General features: G+C 38.4%; 1 protein-coding gene across 4 annotated transcripts in view; it reads left to right on the top strand.

The window, feature by feature from the left end:
• The window catches only part of UIMC1 (ubiquitin interaction motif containing 1), a 137,203-nt gene that overhangs the window by 69,467 nt on the left and 41,548 nt on the right, over positions 1-26,188 (top strand). For 2 of the 4 annotated variants that reach the window (XM_029216201.1, XM_029216202.1), the window contains exons 4-9: positions 4,872-4,996; positions 5,737-5,842; positions 6,145-6,881; positions 13,693-13,757; positions 16,597-16,673; positions 21,359-21,459. In XM_029216201.1, the coding sequence (XP_029072034.1) occupies positions 4,872-4,996; positions 5,737-5,842; positions 6,145-6,881; positions 13,693-13,757; positions 16,597-16,673; positions 21,359-21,459 (1,211 nt within the window). Of the gene's footprint in view, positions 1-4,871; positions 5,023-5,736; positions 5,843-6,144; positions 6,882-13,692; positions 13,758-16,596; positions 16,674-21,358; positions 21,460-26,188 lie in introns of all 4 variants that reach the window. The other 2 variants (XM_029216203.1, XM_029216204.1) reach the window with 2 other exon arrangements.

The raw sequence follows: 26,188 nt of genomic DNA, 5'->3' as shown, positions 1-26,188 counted from the left end.
TTTATCTTTTGTTGTTGTTGTTATATGGAATGTTCTCTTTCAGCCATTTTGAACAACCGCAAATTATTCAGGTTCTCTCTGTCTAGTTTTGTGTTCTGGTTTGTTTGGATTGTTAACAGCCTGTTTGCACATCTCAGTGGGAGGCTAACCTGAATGTTGGGAGATGTTAATCATCATAAATTATGACCAGCATAATCAGCTTCACACAAATTGTGTAGTACTTTGTGTTTAGAATCAGCAGAATCATTTGATAAGCTGAGTCAAGCCAATTCAGTTAGAGAGTCTAAGGTTGACACTTGCTGACATTTTCCTTTAAGGAGCATGCCTCCTGGGTGGTATTCCAGTTTGTTTCTCTCTTTCTTCTAATGGTTGGGTTCTTATTACAGCAGAGAGGTCAGGTAAAATGTGTCCAAGTCAGCAGTGATGTTTATCGGACTTTATTCTCAGATCATGGTTATATAAAAAATAAGAGACAGTAACTAGTGAATGAGTGTCCTTTTTTTAAAAAATAAATTTTATTTATTTATTTATTTATTTATGGCTGTGTTGGGTCTTCGTTGCTGCACGGGCTTTTCTCTGGTTGTGGCAAGTGGGGGCTACTCTTTTTTGTGGTGCGCAGGCTTCTCATCGTGGTGGCTTCTCTTGTTGCGGAGCACGGGCTCTAGGTGCACGGGTTTCAGTAGCTGTGGGTCGCGGGCTCTAGAGCACAGGCTCAGTAGTTGTGGCACACAGGCTTAGTTGCTCTGGCATTTGGGATCTTCCTGGACCAGGGCTTGAACTCGTGTCACCTGCATCGGCAGGCAGATTCTTACCACTGCACCACCAGGGAAGTCCCAGGTCCTTTTAAAAAAATTTTTTTTTTTCTCTCTGGGTCTTGTCTAAGAAATAGTTGACTACTCCACAATTATAAAGATTTTTCACCTATGTTTTCTTCTAGGACTTTTATAGTTTTAGCTTTTACATTTAGATATATATTCCATTTTGAGTTAATTTTTTGTGTATAGTATGGATTACCAGTTCTAGTACCATTTGCTGAAAAGGACTGTTGATGAAAATCAATTGAAAAATTGATTTGTGGATCTATTTCTGAATTTTCTATTATGTTCCATTAAATGAGCTTGTTGGGATTTTTATTGGGATTGTCTTGAATCTATAAATCAAGTTGGGGAGACTTGATATCTTTCTGAATTAGGTTGCTATTATTTTTTTCTTTATTCTTAGTTAGAATTCACCAGTGATTAATGTCAGATGGCCTTGGGTTTTCTTTATGGAGGGGTTTTTAATTAGAAATTCAAATTGTTTAATAGATGTAAGGCTATTCAGATTTTCTGTTTCTTCTTGTGTCAGTTTTCATAATTTATGTTTTTCAGTGATTTTTTTGTTTGTTTGTTTCAGTTAAGTCAGTGTTTCTCAGTCCTTTTTTCATTACTGTTCCCTGAAGGATCCTTTTTAGACTTTGTTTTCCTAGCCACCTCTGTCCCCATGAAATTTTAATACCACAGATAATGCTATATATCCTGTTTATGTACTGACTTATATATCCATTTTTTATATGTAAAGAGAGTAAGATTTTTTTGGACTTCCAAGAACCAGTTTTTGTCTACTTGGGGATGATATCATGCCTATTGAGAATGAATGATCTGGTTTGTCAAATTTATTGGCATAAAATTGTCCACAATATTCCCTTATTATCCTTTTCATGAGTGTAGAATCTGTAGTATTACATCCCCTCTTTTATTGTTGTGTTGTTGACTTACATGTTTTCTTTTTCTCCTTCATCAGTTTAATTAGAGTTTTATAAATTTTATTGACCTTTTAATGGAATCAATTTTTGGTATTAATTTTTTTTTTATCCTGAAGCTTTTTTTAAAAATTTATTTATTTATTTATTTACTTAATTTTGGCTGCATTGGGTCTCCTTTTTTGTGCGCAGGCTTTGTCTAGTTGTGGTGAGCAGGGGCTACTCTTCACTGTGGTGTGTGGGCATCTCATTGCGGTGGCTTCTCATTACAGAGCATGGGTTCTAGGCATGTGGACTTCAGTAGTTGTGGTGAGTGGGTTCAGTAGTTGTGGTGAGCGGGTTCAGTAGTTGTGGCTCGTGTGCTCTAGAGCACAGGCTTAGTAGCTGTGGTGCACAGGTTTTGGTGCTCCGTGGCATGTGGGATCTTCCCAGAGCAGGGTTGAACCCGTGTCCTCTGCATTGGCAGGTGGAATCTTAACCACTGCACTGCCAGGGAAATCCCTAAATTTTTTTTTCTTTTTTTAAATTTATTTTTGGCTGCATTGGGTCTTCCTTGCTGCGCGCGGGCTTTCTCTAGTTGTGGTGAGCAGGGGCTACTCTTCGTTGCGGTGCATGGGCTACTCATTGTGGTGGCTTCTCTTGTTGCAGAGCACGGGCTCTAGGCGCATGCGCTTCAGTAGTCGCAGCGTGGGGGCTCAGTAGTTGTGGCGTGCGGGCTCAGTAGTTGCAGCTCGTGGGCTCTAGAGCGCAGTCTCAGTTGTGGTGCATGGGCTTAGTTGCTCTGTGGCATGTGGGATCTTCCCGGCCCAGGGATTGTACTGGTGTCCCCTGCATTGGCAGGTGGATTCTTAATCACTGTGCCACCAGGGAAGTCCTTTTTTTTCTTTATTGTATGCCATCTTCTATTTCATTGATTTCTGCTCTTTATATTTCTTTCTTTCTTCTTACTCTGGGTGAATTTCACTCTTCGTTTTTTGGTTTTTTAAAGAAGAAAGCTTGGATCTCTGACTTTAAACTTTTCTTCTTTTCTAATATGATCATGTATAGCTATACGTTTCCCTGTAAACATCGTGTTAGGTACCTTCCACAAATTTTGATATGTTATGCTTTCATTCTCATTAAGGTCACTTCAGATTCATTTGGGTGAATTTTTTATGTGGAGATTCAATTTTAGGGATCCCTCATCCTTATTGATTTTATTTTACTTTTTAAAAATAGGTTTAACCTTTACCTGGTTAAGTCAAGGATATACAAAAAGGTATATGCAGAGAAATGTCACTCCCTCCCTACCCCTTCCACTTTTTGCCCAACTACCTATATATAACCACGTGCATTAGTTTCTAATTTTTCCTTCCTGTGTCAGTCTTTGCAAAAAGTAGCATACTGTATACTCTTTTGTGTTTTTTTTTAACTTAATACCGTATCTTTGAAATCATTCTGTTCCCAGACCATAGATACCTTCCTTATTCTTCTTTACAGTTTTATGTATGTATACCAGAGTTTATTCAAGCAATGTCCTATTGTAGTCATTATGTGGACTCTGGTGTTTTGCAAATTCAAACAGTGTTGCAGTGAAAAATATAGTGCCTATTTACTTTTTTAAAAAATTGGAAATATATCATTAGAGTAAATTGCTAGAATTGGGATTGCTGTTTCATATATGTAGTTTGTTAGACATTGCCAAAATCCTCTCCATAGGTAATATACAAAATGGCAATATTCTTATTTTTTTTATATTGGAGTAAAATTGCTTTATAATGTTGTGTTAGTTTCTGCTGTACAATGAAGTGAATCAGCTATATGTATATGTACATCCCCTCCCCCTTGGACCTCCCTCCCACCCCCACCCCCCACCCCCCTCATCTAGGTTGTCACAGAGCACCGAGCTGAGCTCCCTGTGCTATACAGCAGGTTCCCACTAGCTATGTATTTTACACATGGTAGTGTATTTATGTCAAACCTAATCTCTCAATTCATCCCACTGTCTCCTACCCCCCGTGTCCACATGTCCGTTCTCTACATCTACATCTCTGTTTCTGCCCTGCAAATAAGTTTACCTGTACTGTTTTTCTAGATTGCACATATATGTGTTAATATACGATATATGTTTTTCTCTTTCTGCCTTACCTCACTCTGTATGACAGACTCTAAAATGGCAATATTCTAATTCTGTCATTTCTATTTATTAGCTGGAATAATTCTTTAAAGAGAAACTTCTTTTCATCTGGTTGGTTACCCAGTAGTATAGCTTGTGTTGGAAGAGTAGAACAAAAGCTTGATTCTCTATCCTTTTATTTACCAGTTTTCAGAATAGTTGATTCACTAATATTCTTCAACAGTGACCAGTTAGTTGTTTTTTTTTTAAGTACTGTTATGAACTCATAGATTTAGACATATTTAGTGTGTTTTAATTCATTGCATTCATTATCCTTATTGATGTTCCAGTGGTCCCATTTTTAGCCAGTGAGAACCTTTTTAAGTTGGCTCATGAGTTCTTTTGATATGACCCTAGTTATATCGGATAGATTCATTGCTCACAGATATGATAGATATTCTGGTTCATCTTCTACATTTCATGCTGCAGACTTGGAATCAACTATTTCTCTCCGAGGTAACCCAGTTGCTTTTAATGGGAAATGGTGTTTGGAGATGAAATTCTGGGTGTTAGAAATGTTCTTTTCTACTGGGTAAATCAGAGGATTCTGAAGAGTAAAATTATTCTAGTTAAATGTTGAGCTTGAAGCAAATATGTATAAAGTGATATGTAGCAAAAAGCCCTGGAGTGGGAGTTAGTTCCTCTTATTTATTCATTCACCAGATATTTATTGAATATCTACCAGGTGCCAGGTACTCTTTTCTTGTGCTGGAGATACAACAGTGAACAAAAATAGGCAGAAACTCTGCCTTCATAGGAGTTCACAGTCTAGTTAACCCAGGATTCTTGTAACTGCTGCTACTGATCTTTGCCAGCACCTTACCTTTTGGGGCTTTCCTCATTTGTAAAATTATAAAATTGTACTAAATGGTCTGTAGTGTCTCTGCTTGAAAAGTTTAATAATTTTGTTTCTTGTCTACGTGCTGATTCAATGTTTGTGGTGTCCTTCTCTCTCTTTTCCCGATCTTCTTACAGAAATGACAGAAGAAGAACAGTTTGCTTTGGCTGTCAAAATGAGTGAACAGGAAGCTAGGGAGGTGAACAGCCAGGAGGAGGAAGAAGAGGAGCTCTTGAGGAAAGCCATTGCTGAAAGCCTGAATGTAAATATGCTATGTGGAAAAAGTTGGTGAGGATTCATCAGCAATAGTTTTTTATTTCTGCAGTGTTATGGCTGCATTAGGAACTAGTTAGTGAACTAGTAGTTCATACGGTTTTCAAGTAACAGATATTTCCCATAATAATTTTTAAGTCTGTGTTGAATTGTTGATGAACTCAATTTGAAGTGTTTTGTTAATTCTGTATGAAAGTTTTCCACCTCAGAGATTTTCAGTCCATAGCTTAAGAGAACCATAGTAGTTGGCAGCTTCTGAAAAGAGTTATTGAGTGTCAAGAAACCAAAAGGGAGCAAGATAAGCAAGATAGATAAAACTCCCTTGTTTTGTGGGGAGAGCAAAGGGAATGAGAACCAGAGGTGGGTTATGGAGAGAAAAAATGAGCAGTCTTAAAAATTTTTCAAATAATATTTAATTGTGATTTGAATATGTGTAATTGAAATTATTTTAAATGTGAAAGATATTTGCCAGTGGCAGGTCGTGAGCCATCCTTTATGCCATTCACCTCTCTATATTAGAAAAGGGTTTAATATAGTGTTCTAGTATAGCACTTTGCACATAGTAGGAATGCAGTACATGTTGTGGAATTCATTTGAATTGAGCATCTACGTTTTGGAGAGGAGAATCTCTTAGGGACCGTGGACTCCCCTTCTTGTCCTTTCCTGTGACCCTTCCTGTATAGCTATCTTAATAATAAACCTGGTCTGGTGTGGGATCACTTGTTTCAGAGTTGCCAGCCTTCTGATGCTTCTGCTACCAGATCTCGACCTCTGGCCGCTGGACCATCTTCACAGTCCCACCAAGAGAAAACCACAGACTCTGGGACCACAGAAGGCATGTCTCCCTGTTCTGGCTCCTTCTCATCAAGTATAACCATATAACAGGGATATCATGCTGAGAGTAGATATACAGAAATGTCCAGAATCCCTTTGGTGGTATTAAAGAGGTTAAATCAGAAAGTAGTTGAGATCTCACTAATATCCAGCATACTTTTATCTCCAAGGAAAAGCCAACTTTTGGTTAAACCCAAAGGAGAGCCTTTTTTTACCCACTTTATGTAATTCTTGATAACTTACCAAGCCCTCTTAATAAAAAATGGTTTGTCCTTAGCCCTACTTTTTCTCAAATACCTACAGGCATATGGCAGCTGGTACCTCCATCACTGTTTAAAGGCTCACATATCAGTCAGGGAAACGAGTCTGAGGAAAGAGAGGAGCCTTGGGACCGCACTGCAAACACTGAAGAGGAGCCGGTCTCTGGCAGCTCAGGAAGCTGGGACCAGTCAAGCCAGCCAGTGTTTGAGAATGAGAACGTTAAATGTTTTGACAGATGTACTGGCCACTTGGCTGAGCGCACACAGTGTGGGAAGCCACAGGAAAGTACTGGGAAGGGTTGTGCTTTTCACAAAGCTGCCCAGGGTAGGGGGGACACATCTAGGCACTGTTTGCCTACCCCAGCAGATGCCAAAGGTCTCCAGGACATTGGGGGCACTGTGCACTACTTCTGGGGTGTTCCATTCTGCCCTGCTGGAGTAGACCCTAACCAATATACCAAGGTCATTCTCTGCCAGTTGGAGGTTTATCAAAAGAGCCTGAAAATGGCTCAGAGGCAGCTCTTAAAAAAAAAGGGGTTTGGGGAACCAGTGTTACCTAGACCTCCTTCTCTGATCCAGAATGAATGTGGCCAAGGAGATCAGGCTAGTGAAAAAAATGAACGCATCTCAGAAGATATGGGAGATGAAGACAAAGAGGAGAGGCAGGAGTCTAGGGCATCTGTCTGGCACTCAAAAACCAAGGATTTCCAAGAAAGCCCAATTAAAGGCTTGAAAGAGAAACTTTTGTTGGAGGAAGAACCAACAACCAGTCATGGTCAGGTAAGGGTCAGTGATGCTGTAATTAAGGATGATTAAAGAAAGGATTATTTTAGCTATCTGTTCTTTTTGTGTTTTTGCCCCCCTGATTTTTAAAGTAGCATATGCTCACTGTGGAAAATTAGGAAAGTACAGAAGAGTGTAAAGAAGAAAAAATTGCCCATAATCCCAGCACTAAGAGGCAATCATTATTATTTCTGTGCATATAAAAATACCATTTTCTTTTTAATTTTTCAACAAAATGAAGACTCTTCTCTGTAAACTTTGTTCCTTTCCCCTATTTAATAGCTTATCTTTGATCTTTTCCTATTATGTATACTTGAAAACATTATTCTATCAGATGGATATGTCATAAATTTATTTTTTGTTTTAAAATATGTATCTCTAAAAAGTTAAGTTTTTGAATAGGTAATAATGTTCAACTGGCTCAAAATTCAAAAAGCTATAAATAAAAAGTTTGTCTCCTATCCCCATCCCTAGCCAACCAGTTCCCCTCCCTGGAGTCAACATTTATTACTAGTTTCTAGTGTATCCTTCCAAGATATTTCGTGTAGTACAAGCAAATGTGTATACATATTCTTTTCCTCACATTTTACACAGCTGATAGCATATTCCACATTATTCTGCATGTTGCTTTTTTCATTTACTATCTCTGTGAGATCATTCTATAATAGTACCTAAAAATTTTCTTCTTTTTGGGTGGGGGTGAGGGGACTGTGTAATATGTCATGTATGGATGAGTTTATCTAGTGCCCCTATTGGTGGACATTTAGGTCGTTTCCAAAATAATAGTCACAAACACTACTGCAGTGATTATCACTCTTTTTTTTTTTAAATTGGAAGAGGATTATTACTCTTGTGCATAAGATGTTTCATCTACATGGGAGATTTTGTAGGATAACTTCTTGTTGATATAATTGGTGGATCAAAGTATATATATATTTACAATTTTGCTAGCTGTTCGTAAATTGCCTTCTGTAGAGGCTGTATGAGTACCAGCTTCCCCATACCCATACCAGTACAGTATTATCAGGACTGTACTGCCAGTCTGAGAGATGAAACATAGTATCGCAGTCTTTTTTTTTTGGCTGTGTTGGGTCTTCATTGCTGCGCACGGGCTTTCTCTAGCTGTAGCGAGTGGGGGCTACTCTTTGTTGTGGTGCGTGGGTTTCTCACTGCTGTGGCTTCTCTTGTTGTGGAGCACAGGCTCTAGGCACATGGGCTCAGTAGTTGCGGCACGTGGGCCCTAGAGCATGCGGGCTTCAGTAGTTGTGGCGTGAGGGCTCAGTAGTTGTGGCTCGTGGGCTCTAGAGTGCAGGCTCAGTAGTTGCGGTGCCTGGGCTTAGTTGCTCCGTGGCATGTGGGATCTTCCCAGAGGGATCGAACCCATGTCCCCTGCATTGGCAGGCGGATTCTTAACCACTGCTCCATCAGGGAAGTCCCACAATGCAGTCTTAATTTGCACTTTTCTCCTGTGTAGTTGAGACCCATTTGTATTTCCTTTTCTGTCTGTTTAGATCTTATGGGCATTTTTCTTTTACCATAGTCTTTTTCTTAGTGGTTTGTAGGCACCCTTTATGTATTAGGGGAAGTGGTCCTTTGTGTTAGGAAATGCAGATAGTTTTCCAGTTTATTTTTTCCCTCACATAATGGTGTATTTCTGATTTTGCTTGTGGTGATTTTCAGTAATTTACTGAAAACAATTCCCTGTTTGGGGACATTTAGGTTGCCTTTTAAGTCTTTTTCTGAGATATCTAGATAATATTATATAGATGTATAGGTTGTATATGTAATAGAGTAAGCTTATATTCTATCTTTTCTGTTTTTTCTCTAAGTATTATAAAAACAATCATATAATTACGAATTCTTTATAAACTAATTTTCAAGAGTATTCTGTTTTATTACTTTACTATTTTCTGTCACTGTTTCTGTTATTGGACTCTTGAGTTTTTGGTTTTGTTTTGCTAATATCCTGTTCTGTCTCTTTTATGATAAGGGTTCAAGATATGGTAGCTATGAGAAATTTCATAGCATTGTGTAGAGAGCATGGATTTGGAGTTTGAATTTTGACTTCAGTGTTTTAGTGACTCTGCCTTTGAGAAAGCCACTTAGCCTCTGAATCTCAGTTTAAAAACATCTGTAAACATCTGTAAAATGGGAGTACTAATTCATATCTTTCAGTAGTTTTAATGATTAAAGTGAATTATGTGAATGTCTAGTATAATGCTTAGGAGATTATAGCCACTCAGTAAATGGTAGTTTTCTCTAAGGGACCAGAAGGTTATTCATTGAGAATATGTATGGGAATTATTCTTCCCTAACAACCTTTTTCATTCACATTCTAGAAACATAGCTATGTGGGAGGAGAAAACATTTTTCTTAACAGTTCTTCTAGTGACTTGCCTCTTTTCCAAAGTAAAGTTAGGTTATGCTTATAACATTTTATTTATTCATTGTGATTCAGAGATACTTCCTCTTTTTTTTTTTTTCTTTGCGGTATGCGGGCCTCTCACTGTTGTGGCCTCTCCCGTTGCGGAGCACAGGCTCCGGACGCACAGGCTCAGCGGCCATGGCTCAGCTCCGCGGTATGTGGGATCTTCCCAGACCAGGGCACGAACCCATGTCCCCTGCATCAGCAGGCGGACTCTCAACCACTGTGCCACCAGGGAAGCCCGATACTTCCTCTTAAAAGAATAAAGTAACTCCACAGAGTGAACACTTAATGATTTACTGTAATTCAAGTCATTAGCTTGAAAGATCCCAGGGGCCAGAGTTCTAGAGCATAGACTTGTGTCAGGTTCTGAGGTTTGAAAGCAGTGCCTTTAGAATAGGCTGGAAGTGGTTAGAACCTAGTGGCTGGCCTTATTAGGTTGAAGTTCTCTAACTTCATGAACAGGCCACCAAATACTACACATGGTATTATTAATTGGTACTGTTTGGCTATAACAAACTAAATCAAGCTAGCTTAATTAAAAAGAGGACTTCATCATAAGGAAATAGGGTACCTCATAAATTCTAAAACAGAATGGTAAACCAAGCCTGGATAAGGCACTAGGACTGGAAGATTCGTCTGTATCTCGTAGTTATATTGTGTCTGCTTCATTTTCCTCCCTGCAAACTGGCTTACTTTGCTTCTCTGTTTCACGTGGTAGGTGGAAGATATTGATCCTACAGTTCCCAAAGGTTAAATACAGGTTACAGGAGATTTATTCTTTCCCAGTTCCAACTTCAAACTTCTAGGAAATGACTTATGGCCCATTTAGAATTAGTAGCCGTCCCCAGCCCAGTTGTCTGTGGCCCAAAGCGGGTATGTTCCAAATTGTACAAATGGCTGTGAGCCTACTGCTATCCTGCAGTGCGAGGGGTGAGGAACAGTCCTCAGTAAAAGGAGACCAGGTAGACAACCTAGTAAATATTCAGTTTAGTCATTAACATTATTTTTAGAAATCACTTAGAACTATTGAAAAATGCAAAAAAGTGTAAAGAACAAAGTATCCACAGTCCTACCATCCAGTGATGTATTCCTTCATCTTTTTTTCTATGCCTATTTTTTTGTATGGTTTATATCATATTACTGTATTTTTATATTTTTAAGTTAACATTATGTAAACTTTCTTATGATGTTAAAATTATTTATAGATCTCATTTTTAATTACTATAATATTTTGGCTTATAAGTTTATGGTAATATTTAAATCATTTTCCTATTGCTGGGTATTTCAGTTTTGTGATTAACATCTTTCTAAGTAAAACTTTTATTTATTTAAGATTAGTGTCTTTAGAGATAGGGAGCCAGAAAAATGCTGGGTTAAAGAGTTAGGAACATTAAAAAAAAAAGACCTGCTATTTACTGCTAAATTGCTTTTAAGAAAGATTGTTCATATTTTTACGCTCTTTCCTTCCAGCAATGTATGAGAATGCCTAGTTCACTGCAGCCTTGCTGATGTAGAATAGCGTCTTTAAAAAAACAAAACAGAGAAATCAACTTAACTAATTTTATAGGCAAATAATGAAAGTCTTGCAATTGTAATTTCTTGTCTTATCTTGGTCTTTTGCTTTCAGGAACTGTGCGTAGAAAGAGTTTGTGTTTGTTAAACATTTTCTATTGATTATGGCTTTGCTGGAACTGCCCACATTTGAGACACCTTGGTTGATAGAGATAGCAAGAGAGTCCCAGAAATAGGGACTCAGAGAAACATTCACCCTGGGGCAAATTGCTTAGGTTATAAAAACTTGACATAGACAGAACAGTTTGGATCAGATGATAACTGGTTTCTGGCATCACTGCAATTATAGGGAAGTTGTTAATGAAGATGGAGAGGTCATCTTGATGGCTGTACAGCAGGGAGAGGAGGGTTAGTATATTGATGTGGTCCCTACTTTTTAGGGTCTGATCCTTAATTTTTCAGTCCAGGTACTGGGATTTCTTTCTTAGAAATGACCAGATTCTGTGGGAATGTGAGAACTGACTTTGATTAACCAAATTTCAAGCTGGTATGTGTACCAAATGTCAGTTTATTAATTTATTATGGAAGAGAGACATTTTCATTAACCAGAATACTCAAGCCCACCATCATACCTTTTTCTAGGATGAAGGAATCTGGAAGGCTGAAATAATAATCAGAAAATGGAAGTTTTAAGGGGTGATTCAACTAGTCTTTGGAAAGACCTGATAAGCTACTAGTGCCTGCAGCAGAGGACATTTCTGTGGTGATCAGATGATGTGTCTGTTAACTTTCACTTCCAGACCATGGTATTGAAGACACTGCTTGATTCTGTGTCTTTGGATTTTTCCCTTTTAGATTTGTTGCTAACTATCCCTTTCCATTAACATATTATTTGTTCAGGCAGAGTGCAATGTCTTGATTAGGCCACAGCTTCCTTAGTGAAAGTTACATTCCTGTCATGCTTCTCTGTTCACCTTGATTAGACTTGGATATTCTAATCAAATTTTGTCTGCTTGTTTTGCTCTGTTAATTTTCATATTCTGGAAGAACCTTACTTTACCCGTGTTTAGATTACTGCCATTGAGGTATAAGTTTAGGAATTAAAAATGGTTTATTGAAATGAAGACAGTCTTGGGATTCTATGTTGAAATGGTTAGGAAGAAAATTATTTGACTAAACAACATAGCTGTAGTGGTTAGAGCATGGATTTTGGAGTCAGAAAGGCCCAGGCTCCACTTTGAACAGCTCTGTGATTTTGGGAAGATTATTTAACCTGTCAAAGTTTCACTTTCCTCATTTCTAAAATACATTAATAGCTTCTACCTCAGAAGGTTCTTGTGAAGGTTAAAGGAGATAATACATGTAAAGGGATTAGCATAGGCCTGGCACATAATAGGTGTACAATAATTTTTTTTTAAAATTACACTGGGAAAAAGGAAGAGATATGTTTAGCCTGAAGTAGAGGTGGAGGTATCTCATAACTTATTAATCAGTACCTTGTTTGCTTCTGAAGCCAAAGGCTTAGTTGGCTAGTCATTCTAACAAGGTAAAATTCTGTTAAACGGACACCAGGTGTCAGTATTTACCTTTTTTTTGAGATAGAAATAAAACTGTTTTGTCACCACTGAGTTCACACAGTCAGGTGAAGTATTTATTTCTGTTGTATTTTAGTCCTTTTGACAGTTTTGTTCAGCCCTCATTTGTCATAATGACTACATTCCCAATCATTGTACAGCTTTATCTTCCCTTTGACTGAAGGCTCATCTAGGCTATTCCTGTTTTTAGTATATTTCATCATTTACCTGAGTGGTATAGAGGTGCCTAACTCATTTAGGTTATTTACATCCTGTTAGGAGACCCTGAAAATTTCAGCCAGTAGCTTTACATCTATTGGAATAAGCCTCACAGCCCAGGCACTTCCTCAGAAGTACCCGTAAGGCAGCAGTAGCTACTTTTTCCACACTCTGCTGTGCACCTACATTTAATGAGTTAACATTTGCACCAACTCTGCTATTTTTTTTTTTTTTTTTTTTTTGCGGTACGTGGGCCTCTCACTGTTGTGGCCTCTCCCGTTGCGGAGCACAGGCTCCGGACGCGCAGGCTCAGCAGCCATGGCTCACGGGCCTAGCCACTCCACGGCATGTGGGATCTTCCCGGACCGGGACACGAACCCGTGTCCCCTACATCGGCAGGCGGACTCTCAACCACTGCGCCACCAGGGAAACCCCCAACTCTACTATTAATCAAAGAAAATAATTTTTTTTCTTAGCCAGTCCCTATTTGTTACGTTTCTTAAAAGATATCTTTGTGGCCACATATTAAAACCATAGTGGCAGATTTTTAGCAAAAGGAATCTTTATAACCCTTTCTTTTGGATAGCCTATGTTATGGCTTGGTTGTGCAAGAGAGACTTCTTTCCTCTGAGAACTGAACTTTTCTCTGTATCTCTTCCTTCCACAACAAAAGCTTCATAGTTGCTTTTCTGAAATCATAATTCATTTGACTCACCAATTAATATTTATACGTCTTGCATTTTACACAGTGCATCATATATATTATCTTGTTTAAATCTCACAGTAACACTCTGTGAGGCAATTGTTAATACTATTTTAAGATGAGGAAGCAGATTCAGATGTGACTTACCCAAGATTACAAAGTTAACAGCTGATTCACCCATGATTTAAATTCCAGTGTTCTGACTCCACAGGATATGTTCTTTTTATTTAAACTCACTGACTTTTGTAAAATGTTTTATTCTTATTACTAATTGCTGAGTGATAATATTGAACAATTAAATTTTTTTTTAAAAGGAAGAGAAACCAGTTCATCTGTGCCTATATATTTAGGATGTTACATATTTCTTTGCAGTCTTCCCAAGGGCTGTTCGTTGAAGAAACTTCTGAAGAAGGAAATTCTGTACCTGCCCCACAGAGGTAAAATTATATGTCATTATGGGTCTGAATTCTCCTCTGATAGTACCAGAATAAAAGAGATGAACCACATGAGTGACACTGTATTGGAACAGCTTTCCCAGGGACCTTTTGGCTCTTTTATACACACAGCCTAGGAGAAATCATTATCTCCCAGTTCTCAAATATGCATCTTATAGAAGTCTAGAATATTAGGGTGGAAGAGATCTTAGAGGTTTACTTGTCTAATCCAACCGTCTTGGCACAAATTCCATCTGTACTATTCCTGAAAAGTGGTTACATCCTGTTACTCTCTCTCTCTTTCTTTTTTTTTTTGCGGTATGTGGGCCTCTCACTGCCGTGGCCTCTCCCGTTGCGGAGCACAGCCTCTGGACGTGCAGGCCCAGTGGCCATGGCTCACGGGCCCAGCCGCTCTGCGGCATGTGGGATCTTCCCGGACCGGGGCATGAACCTGTGTCCCCTGCATCGGCAGGCGGACTCTCAACCACTGCGCCACCAGGGGAGCCCCATCCTGCTACTCTCTTAACTAACTATACTAGCTTCCTATGCCAATAAGAAGGGCTCTAGACTGATTTCTTCATGGTCCTTCTAGTCCTTTCTCCCTTTGTTCCCTCTGCTTATGCTTATTTTATCTGCATATCTAAACCATACACATCTTTTAAGTCTGCTCTTAAGATTTGCATTCTCTTTGAAGCTTTTATATTTTTCAGGCCACACAGAACCTGTATCACCCTCACTCCCTGTCCTATGCCACTTTTAATCTGATTTTGTCTCATCTTTCCTTAAATGGTTGTATTTGTATTACCTCCTCAGTTATTCTTGATGGTTTGATTGATGGGGTTACCTTCTTAAATCTTCTCACTTTAATAATATGTAGAGGTTGATTGGTTACAAACTACACTTATTGACTAGATCAGGCTTCCAATTACTTTTCCCTTTTATTGGTAGTTGACCTTTGAGGATTACTCAAGAGCTTAATTTTGTGTTAACTGACCTTCATCTCCCAAACAGAAGTTGAGACCCAATTGCCATTTGTCATTTTGTAATTTAGTTGGTGTTCTTAGGCTTTTGGTTAAGTTGATAGTACTAGGTATTTCTTCCTGAGCTAAAGAATGTGGCTGTGGTTTGATTCTTCTGCTGTTAAGACAGTTTTGGAAGTGGTTTTAACCAGAGTAGGCCTTCTGCTTCCTGCAGGCCACTCTGCTTTGTTGTGGTGAGCCTTCTGCAGAGCAGATGTAGGTTTTAATAAATGATTATACGCTTTGTCACCAGGAGAGAGCTGGAATTGCAGGCAATGCGGTTTGACTTCAAATTGATTAGCCCATTTTATAAATGTCAGCAAATTGTTTTGTGATGGACCCTTTGAATAGAGCTCTAATGTTACGTGCCAAATAAACTGTCTCTGGCTTAGGTTTATAACAAATGCTCTGAGGTGTTTTATTTAGAGGGAGAAATCACTTGTGGTCTCCTATCAGGATTTAGTTATTTATCATGTATCGGTGGTTATTCTCTCTTCTTTGTGGTTCTTGGTTGACGGGAGAATTTGTGTGTTTTTTTTTGTTCTTTTTGTTTGTTTGTTTGTTTGTTTTGCGGTATGCGGGCCTCTCACTGTTGTGGCCACTCCCGTTGAGGAGCACAGGCTCTGGATGTGCAGGCTCAGCGGCCATGGCTCACGGGCCCAGCCGCTCCGCGGCATGGGGGATCTTCCTGGACCGGGGCACAAACCCGTGTCCCCTGCATCGGCAGGCAGACTCTCAACCACTGCGCCACCAGGGAAGCCCGAGGATTTGTGATTTTAAGCGTTCTCTTGCATACTTGATCAGACTAATCGTAAAGCTCTGTGAAGCATGACGGGACTAGCTCAGATGCTCAGATCTCTCAGCCATGTGTTCCTATGTCAGGAAGAGATTGCACTCCATGAATACGCAGGGTAAACCAAAACGTTGCATGAGGGGTGCCATTCATAATTATGTTTTTCTCAGAAGAGATATTCAACTTGATTGGGCAGATTTTTTTAAAAAATAAATTTATTTATTTATTTTTGGCTGTGTTGGGTCTTCGTTTCTGTGCGAGGGCTTTCTCTAGTTGTGGCAAGCGGGGGCCACTCCTCATCGCGGTGCGGGGGCCACTCTTCATCGCGGTGTACGGGCCTCTCACTGTCGCAGCCTCCCTTGTTGGGAGCACAGGCTCCAGATGCGCAGGCTCAGTAGTTGTGGCTCACGGGCCCAGTTGCTCCACAGCATGTGGGATCTTCCCAGACCAGGGCTCGAACCTGTGTCCCCTGCATTGGCAGGCAGATTCTCAACCACTGCGCCACTAGGGAAGCCCCGGTTGGGCAGATTTTTGTTGTAGGGCAGTTTGGAATTGTATCTTGTTTTGTTGCTTGGAGAGCCATATCTTGAGATAAAGAGGAAATTTAACTGCAAGGTGAGGGGAAAGCTATTGTGTTGTCAGAAGAATCTTCATATCTTCTCTTATGAGTTTACAAATCTCTAGCTTTCAGAAGGGTGAGATGGAGGCTATAAAACACTTTTGACATCCTTCTATTAGAGTGGATTTTTTTGTCTGATAGTCCTTACCCTTCAGCCTTCCTTTGTGAAGACTTCAAAAGGGGGTTCTTTTCATTCAGTGATTTCACTGGAACCAAAGTTGTAAGCATATTTATTTTCCCTGTTTTTGGCTTGGAGTTTTCACTACTGATTCCTTGCTTCCCTGTTGTGCTTTTGTGGTATTGGACAGCAGATATCAGATTACCTGTGGCTTTGTGAATGACCATTGCTTTTGGCCCCATGTTCTGATTTATTTTACTGGGAATTCACTGGGGGTTTGGTTCTTTTTTCAGCATTGCTACTTTGAACAGTAAGAGAAGCTCAGTCCTTATGCCAGAGAGTTCTGCAGAGGAAATCACTGTGTGTCCTGGTAAGTATCCCACTGTGATTTTACTAGTTTCTGATCCCTAGCTATCTACCTTTTTGTGCCTTTTAATTTTTCTGACTTGTCCAGCCCACTCTCAGGAGGTTTACGTGTGATTGATTTGTGTGTGTGTCTCTCCACACACACACATTTTTGATGGACATTGGCTCTGCTTCTCACCTTTTCTCTTCTTAGAGATAGTTTAGTTTAAAATTAACATGGCTCTTTTGTTTGCTTGTTTGCATACTAGCCTCATCAGAGATGGCAGCAAAGCATTAGGAATAGCATTTAACTCTACATTGAGAGCCAAGAGGACTTTATGTTTTGGTTTATGAGTTCTCAAAGTGGGTTGTCCTCAAATCTGCCTGTCATTAAGAGTTTTTTACCCTGAGGCTTTTACTAGTTAGTTTTACATTGCCATTCATGGGGTCTATTGCATAGGGAGTCCAGAAATTGAATTTTGTGCACAGTTCTGTCACTGACTTATTTTTAATCTCAGAACAGATACTTAACCTGGTTAAGTATCATACTTTGCTTTTTGTTAACAGTGGTGATGAGAAGACACATGTATCAATACTTTGTTTAAGGTATGAGAGAGATGTTCATTCAAAGTTGCACATGAATAGTTTTTGATACACAAAATAATTTAAAATGAACTAAAATATCCATTATCTAAGAGAACTCTTGAGTTGAATCATTGTATAATATGAAGAATTATTTTGTGATTATGAACTACTACTTTCTAAGGAATTTGTTTTAGCTTCTATATATATTTTTGGCTTTTCTTAAGAGTGGGGCCTAATATATTATCAGTAACCGTATTCATATGAGATTAAGGAACTTCCTCTTAATGTTTAAATTCTTTGGGCAGCAAGTGTTGGACAAATGTTACCATAAGTCATATCTAGTTTTCCCTTAGGTTGCGTATAACCTGTCGGGGTCAGAGAGACTCGTAGTTTTCTTGTTTTGGTTTCTTTCAAGTTTTTTTTTTTCTACAGAGACTCATTTAGTTTACACATTAGTCTAGGAAAGTCTTGTAACTATTTTTAAACAATTGGCAGCATATTGTAAAGGTCTTTCTGTACTTACTTTTAAAGTTTAACTGTTGTTTTTATTGAAAGTGGTTTCTTAATTCATTTGAAATTTATTTAGATTGCTGCCTAATGATACTCACCAAGAGACCCCTCTACCAATTGCTATGATTTTGGCAGGAGCTGTCAGGAATGCTGTGTTACTTTTGTGAAAGGATAGCATTACTCCCTCTCCATCTGGGACTGCTGACTTATGCCATCCTGCTGGGAAGTCACCCAGTAAGTTTAGGATGATGGCATGTGACATCACCCTGGGGTCTTGCAGGAGGAACCTGCAAATACAATTGAAATCCCTAATGAGAGAAAAGTTAATGAAAAGTAAGCCCTTCATCACTGCGGTTAGATAATTTTTGTGATCGTGACTTGCTGTCATTAGCCTGCTAATTAAGTCCAACTGTTTGCTGATATAAACCACTTCTAAATGAGATCACAAAAGGTTTCCCTAACATTACTGCTCCTTTTGCTAAGAAGGTGTAACTACTTCTCCATGGAGTCAGACTCCTCAGTCCCTTTAATTTAGTGGCTTAAAGACTTAAACATAAGACATGATACCGTAAAACTCCTAGAAGAGATCATAGGCGAAACATTCTCTGACATAAATTGTACCAATGCTTTATTAGGTCAGTCTCCCAAGGCAATAGAAATAAAACCAAAACTAAACAAATGGGACCTAATCAAACTTACAAGCTCTTGCACAATAAAGGAAACCATAAACAAACAAAAAAGGCAGCCAACGGAATGGGAGAAAATATTTGCAAACAATACAACCAACAAGGACTTAATTTCCAAAATATACAAACAGCTCATACAACTCAACAACAAAGAAAACAAACAACCCAATCGAAAAATGGGCAGAAGACCTAAATAGACATTTCTCCAAAGAAGAAATACAGATGGCCAATAGGCACATGAAAAGATGCTCAACATTGCTAATTATTAGAGAAATGCAAATCAAGACTACAATGAGGTACCACCTCACACTGGTCAGAATGGCCATCATTAAAAAGTCTACAAATAACAAATGCTGGAGAGGGTGCGGAGAAAAGGGAATCCTCCTACACTGTTGCTGGTAATGTAAGTTGGTGCAGCGATGATGGAAAACAGTATGGAGTTTCCTCAAAAAACTAAAAATTCGAATTACCATATGATCCAGCAATCCCACTTTTAGGCATATATCCAGACAAAACTATAATTCAAAAAGATGCGTGCACTCCTGTGTTTATGGCAACACTGTTCATAGTAGCCAAGACATGGAAGCAACCTAAATGTCCATCAACAGATGACTGGAGAAAGAAGATGTGGTACATATGTACAATGGAATACTACTCAGCCACAAAAAAGAATGAAATAATGCCATCTGCAGCAACATGGATGGAACTAGAGATTATCATACTAAGTGAAGTAAGTTAGAAAAAGATAAATACTATATGATATCATTTATATGTGGAATCTAAAATATGATGCAGGTGAAGCTACCTACGAAACAGAAACAGACTCATACACATAGAGAACAGACCTGTGGTTGCCAAGGGGGAAGGGGGTGGGGGAGGGATTGAGCAGGAGGTTTGGGTTAGCAGATGCAAACTATTATATATAGAATGGATAAACAACAGGGTCCTATTGTATGGCACATGGAGCTGAATTCAATATCCTGTGATAAACCATAATGGAAAAGAATGTAAAAAAGAATGTATATGTATGTATAACTGAATCACTTTGCTGTACAGCAGAAATTAACAAAACATTGTAAATCAAGTATACATCAATAAAAAATAAAATATATAATTTAGAAGCTGTGTATAAAAATTTGTCCTAAATGGGTAAAACACAGATTGAGTATAGAAGTCCATCTTACCTATTTTGTTTTGTCTCATATTTCTGGCAGTTCCAGGGGTCTGTTATTCAAAATTATAACATCATATTAGTGAAGAAGCAGGATTACAGCCTTATGCCCATGTTGTGCGTGATGCTAGTATTATTTACTTCTATGAAACTAATGTCCTCTTAATTTGTCTCTATAGTTGAACATTTCAGCCAGAGAAAGCTTAATTAAAGACCTTTTATTGTTACAGTAGTACAAGCGGTGAACAACTCTTATTTTCTAACAGACTAAATGTCTTTTTTGGTTATATCTCTCAGGGAGGCTTGACAAAGAAGATTTTGAGGTTTATGCACTATAAGTCTTTTTCCAACAAGGTGGTAAAATCTGTGTGTGCATCCAGTTTTCAAAATATTATGATGTATTAAAATACAGTTGACACTAGAAATGTATATAATCATTCTTTGATGATTGAGAAGATACCTCAGTACCTTTCAGGTATACTATTTGCCCAGCATTTTCCACTCATTGTATTTGAGAAGCATAGATATATAATACCAGTTGGATGTATAGTGTGTATAGTGTAGATAACAGAGAACTTTCTGGATTGTGTTCTCAGATAAATTTCTAGATTTATTGTCATTTTTTGAAATATTGTTAGTGTTCTTTTGTTATATCAAGTGATAGGTGTCTAGACCAGAAGTCGGCAAAATTTTTCTATAAAAAACTAGATAGTAAATATTTTAGGCTTTGTGGGCCATACAGTCTGTTGAAACACTCAGCTCTGCTATTTTAACTCAAAAGTAACCATAGACAGTATAAAGAAGAATGAATGTGGCTGTGTTCCAGTAAAACTTTATTTTCAAAAACAGGCAACTGGCTCTATTTGGCCCATGAGCTATAGTTTGCTGACCCCTGAATGAGACCATGAGAGACCTCATCTTACATCTCCATATTGCTAGTAGCCTGTACAGTACCTGGAACTTCTTCCATAAATATTTATTGCATTAATGTTGAATGAATAAATGCTGCTTAAAGAATAATTAAAGAAAGGCATATCTTTGTTGAGAATGTATTTTTATTTCTGCTCCCAATTTTTGTCTTCTCTAATCATCCATTTAACCTCAGAATTAGCATCGGCAGTGTTTTGTTTTCTGTCAAAATAAATATACTTTAAAACCAGAACTATGCTGGAAAGAAGCCACATGGATTAACTGATGAATGGATAAACAAATTATAATATATCCATACAATGGAATACTACTCAGCAGTAAAAAGGAATGAACTACTGATATATGTAACAACATGGATGCTTCTCAAACACATTATGCCAAATGAAAGAAGTCAGACGTGAAAGATGACACACTGTGTTATTTCATTTATATGACATTCTAGAAAAGGCAGAACTCTAGGAACATAAAGTAGGTTGGTCATTGCAGAGAGCCAAGTAGGAGGAGGATTGACTGCAGAGGGGTATATGAGAACTTTTGGGGTTGTTAGAAATATTTTACATCTTGATTGTGGTGGTGGTGATGTGGTATAAATGATACCATGTATACATTGTAAATATTTGTCAAAACTCACCATACTGTATACTGAAAATTGGTGAATTCTGTTGTATGTAAATTATGCCTCAGTAAAGCTTTAAGAAGAAACAAACTTGATCTGTATTTCCACTGCAGAATTATCATACCCTAAGCTTAAGGAAACAGGTGTTTGTTTTCTTTAACTATGAAAATACAAAATGAAAATTAATGAAGTTTTAATTTTTTAAATCACAGAGACACAGCTAAGTTCCCCTGAAACTTTTGACCTTGAAAAAGAAGACTTTCCAGGTAGCAGAGAGACCGTGGATGAAGTAAGAATAATGGCAGATAAGGAGGTGAATATTACTTATAATTTTTCTCAAGTGTTTTCTTTCTACTGGTAGTCCTCTCTCTGATGCAATATTGACCTTGGATGAAAAGATTTAGGTGACAGAGGGTTAGGCTTTTATCTCAGATTCTTAAAAATGAGTTCAGCACTATTTCTAAATATAACAGTAGTTACCAATTCTTCAGTATTTTAATATGCTTTATTATTTCCGGTACAGATGGGGAAATGGAGGTTTAGGATGTTTGCTCAATTTGTTCAAATTCAAACTGCTAATAATGGTAGAACCAGGATTTGAACACAGATTTGTCTCCAAAGTCCTGGAGTATTTTCCATTATATACTGATAAGTAACAGAGATAAACAGTCTTGGAAAAAGTCACTATGTTTACATTACGACCTAACTTTCAGCCCTAATTTTGAGACATGATCAGAAATGCAAAATCAGGATAGCCGCGTGATAAAATAGGCAAATCTCTATTTGCACTATTACCTTTCCTAACTTCACATATCTGACATTAACCATAAAGCTGATTGACACAAGTTTATACTTCTGATTAAGATTCAGTGTATATTTTTTCATATTGAGTCTGACAAAACAACTTAAATGCCAAGAACTCTTTTAAAAAATTCAAAATCTTTAAAATTTGTTGGTGTGAAAAGCAGCCTGAGAATTAAACTAGTTTTTCTGTGAAAATAAAATTTTTGGTTACATATGTTTATACTATTTTATCCTGAGCAATTTAAAAAAGCTTTGTTCTGTTATTCCTTTTTATACTCTAGGTTTTTTTTGAAAACAGTGTTTACAGTGGAAGTTAGATCCCCTTCCTAGTTTCTGCACTGTAGGTAACTGGGTAGAAATTCTGCTTTCATGAATCATGCACACTGTTTGGTTCCCTGGAACCTGATCTGTCACAGCTGACAGACCAAGATTCCCTAATGCCAGTGGTGTTAGGAAAGATGAGGACGCTCCCTGCATCAGAGCTACTGAGGATAGATTCTGCTAGATAATGTCAAAATGGCCTCCGGTTCTTTTCCTAGGGAGGGACCAGAACCTTCTAAATGGGGATGGGGGAACAGAGAGTTATTAACATAGTTATCCTAACATGCATAGGAAGCCCTGCAAGCCCTTAGTTAATTGAGGTTGATTTCTTACCCGTCCGTGACTGCAAAGGAAACTTCTTTGTTTGGGGCAAAGAGCGTGAACCCTATTTAGAAGTTATATATGTCTGCAGCACTTCACATCAAATGGATGGAATTGTATGGTCTTTTGCACATTGAATGTCCTCTTTTTGGTGTTGCTGTTTGCTGATATCTGTGGATACTCTAAATAGTCTTAGAAGTTTCCATTAAAAGAAGTTAGAGGGCTTCCCTGGTGGCGCAGTGGTTGAGAGTCCACCTGCCGATGCAGGGGACATGGGTTCGTGCCCCGGTCTGGGAAGATCCCACATGCCACGGAACGGCTGGGCCCGTGAGCCATGGCCGCTGAGCCTGCACATCCGGAGCCTGTGCTCCGCAACGGGAGAGGCCCACAACAGTGAGAGGCTTGCGTACTGAAAAAAAAAAAAAGAAGTTAGATACTGTAGTTTTGAGTCATTGCACAATCACTAGTTACAAATCACTTATTAGAAAGATAGAATCTGGGCATTTTATGTGTGCACAGTGATAGTATCATAATGGGTATGGACTCTTGCCCTTGGAATCTGTGTATCGGGTCATCTGCCCTAAAATTTCTTGTTTATTGGAAGGTGGTATGGTGTAGTGCAAGGAGCTTGAGCATTGGAATTAGAAGACATGGCTTTGAATCCCCGCCCTGCCACCTTGGGCAGGTTAATTAATTGTTTTATTCATTTATTTGGCAGATATTATAGTGTGCCAGTCATTGTTTTAGAGGCTTGAGATATAAGGTAAATAAGAAAAAAACAATCCCTGCCTTCAAAAGGACACATAAACAGATAATTGTAATGTAATCTGACAAATGTAATGTTAGAGAGTTGCCTAGGGTATTAGGGGAACATAGGAGAGGAATGCTTCTTCATTTATAAAATGGAGACAAAAATAGCCTATTTTATTGGGTTGCTCTGAAGGTTAAATTAGATAAAGAATATAAAACACATAGCAGGAGTTGGCACAAGTAGAAATATGCATGTGGAACTGCTTTGTAATGTATTGTGGCTCTTCATTGATATTAGCTTACTAATGACAGAGAACTGCTTGACAGTATTTGAGGTATTTGGAATACCTTTGCCAGAAATGTAGTCCCTCTTGATTTGATTTTCTGCAATGGTCAGATTCCTTTGGAAATAACATTTTTGAAATATCTTGCCTGAGAGTTTCCCTTAGTTGGGGTCTCAGATATTCTGTACTCAGAAGGGTTAATAGACTTTATTCAGACTGAAATACAGTTGACCCTTGAACAATGAGGGGGTGAAGGGTGCCGACTGTTCATGCAGTTGAAAATCCATGTATAACGTATAGCGGGCCCTTGGTATCTGTATTTTCCCCCTATCTGTGGTTCCACATCCGAGAATTCAGCCAACCACAGATCATTTAGTACTGTAGTATTTACTGTTGAAAAACATTTGTATGTAAGTGGACCTGTGCAACTGTAGTCAGTTTAGTCAGTTGGTTTTTAAGTTAACGGTGTTAAGTAAGCTGTCTATGGTAAGAGGGGAAAGATCTAAACAGTTTTCTAAGCTACAAATAAACCTGGTGGGGGATGGGGGGGGTTGGTGACTATAGGACATACTCTCATTTTCATTGGGTCCATTTCTTGAGATGAGGTTTCTTTTCAGGCCAGAAAGTAAAGGCCAGCCTTTAAGAGATCATGATTTGGTGTCCAAGAACTTCTTTTGAGAAATACACGTATAGTATTTTAAAAGAAGTGGAAGCATCTCTGCAGAGACCCAGTCCCTAACTACATAGTCCTTATAAGAACTTCTTCGCTTGTATCTTTTCCTCTTGAGGCTTCTCCATTGTAGCTAATATTTAAATAGACCTTTTTAATGGTGCTGGGAAAAAGGTTAATATAAAAATGTTCAGAAACCTTCTGGGTTGCCTATGAATGTGATTGGAAGTGGGCTTGTATTCACAATAAAACAAAAATAGATTGATTCCTCCCTCTTGAATACTACATTAATAGTTGGAGGTACCTTCTCTGCATTTTATAGAGCTCGTAATGAATACAAAGGGGTGTAGTACTGGGTGTGAGCACCAGTGACATTCATGTCATACAACATTTCTGTGCTTAGTGAACTTCAGAATGTCAAGTAACTGCTTAACTGCTACTAACTTTCATTAACTCAAGACTACTTGCAAATTATAGGGTATATTGATTTTTCTCCCCTCTGCTCAGATGGCTTTGTATTCACAAGACAACTCTTTCTTGTAAAATTTGTGAACAGAGGAACCTGGGTTTGTAAGAATCTCAGTGACTAAGCTTGGAATAAAAAAACACCTAGAACTTCCAGACCCACTGGACTTGCCCCACATACTAGAGAAGAATAATAGAACCAGAGAGTCTCCCAATACCTGGCAGAGTCAGCTTTCAGAAACAAAGTGGAGCGGAGGGGTGCTTTTTGTTTTTGCCACACCGTGGTGGAGTACTGAGAGTTTTGATGCCACAAAGGCCTGGGTTTGAGTCTACATTGTCCAGTTACTCACTTTGTGATCAGCAGGTTACTTTGCCTTTCCAAGCCTCAATTTCCTCTTCTATAATACTGGAGCTAGTGATACCTGAGCCAATTGGGTTGTTGTGAAGGATAGTTATGGAAAATGCTTGGCCAAGCCTGGCATAGTATAGGAACTCAACCACTCTTAGTTCCTTTCTCATCTTTCTTTTTCTCCTTCCTTTTAAAGTAAAAGGCAGGTATGTGTTGAAAACAACGTTTTCTGGCAGTTGTAGAAACCGTTTTACTTGGTATTTATTTAGATGACCTGTTTCCCTCTCTGCTGGATTACATTCACAGGTGGTAAATTTTAGGGATGGCCTAAACTTAGAGACTAAAAGAAAAAAAACCACCCCAGTTGGCTCAGAGCTCAAATTATCTACCTACTGCAGTTTTGGTCCTATTTTGTTCTTGTATCAGAAGAGGGTTTATTTTTTTCCCGTAGTAAGGCATAATGACAGCCCAGGTGCTCCTTGCTCTTAAATGGAAGCAGTGACTATGCAGGACAGTTTCACGTTGATTGGATAGGACATGCTGTCCTTTGAATCAAGTGTTAGGCAGTAGTGCTGCAGTGCTCACACATACTATAGGATTAATCACTGCAGAGTTCTTGACTCTGACCTGTAAAGGTAAAATAAAACTGCCTCTGAGAGACTGGGAACTGTAGGAAAAATGATGACTACAAAACACTGAGAAGGGAGTAAGAATGACTTTGTCAGAATTGTCTTAATGATTTCTTCAGGCCTTCTTAAATATTTGGATCTTAGTTGTGTTTCCTCTTTCAACCCCAAAGTCACAAATAAAACACAAGAATTGGTTTTGTTTTACTGGTATAAGCTGAGACCTAGGTTCTTAACTTATTTTAGTTGTGTTGCTTTTGCTTAGAGCTCTTATTTTTTCCCCCTAACTCTTGATATCTGAAGTCACTTACAGTGATCACAGTTCTTTGTGTGTGTGTGTGTGTGTGTAATTAATTCTTTTTTGTCTTTCAGTTTTATTGAGATATAATTTACATACAGCACTGTGTAAGTTTAAGGGGTACAGCATAATGATTTGACTTACATGCATAGTT

This window comes from Monodon monoceros, unplaced genomic scaffold, assembly GCF_005190385.1.
Source record: "Monodon monoceros isolate NGI ecotype Baffin Bay Population unplaced genomic scaffold, NGI_Narwhal_1 Super_Scaffold_12, whole genome shotgun sequence".
NCBI lineage: Eukaryota > Metazoa > Chordata > Mammalia > Artiodactyla > Monodontidae > Monodon > Monodon monoceros.
The sequence above is the reverse complement of the archived record's forward strand: the minus strand, read 5'-3'. Positions and strand labels throughout refer to the sequence as shown.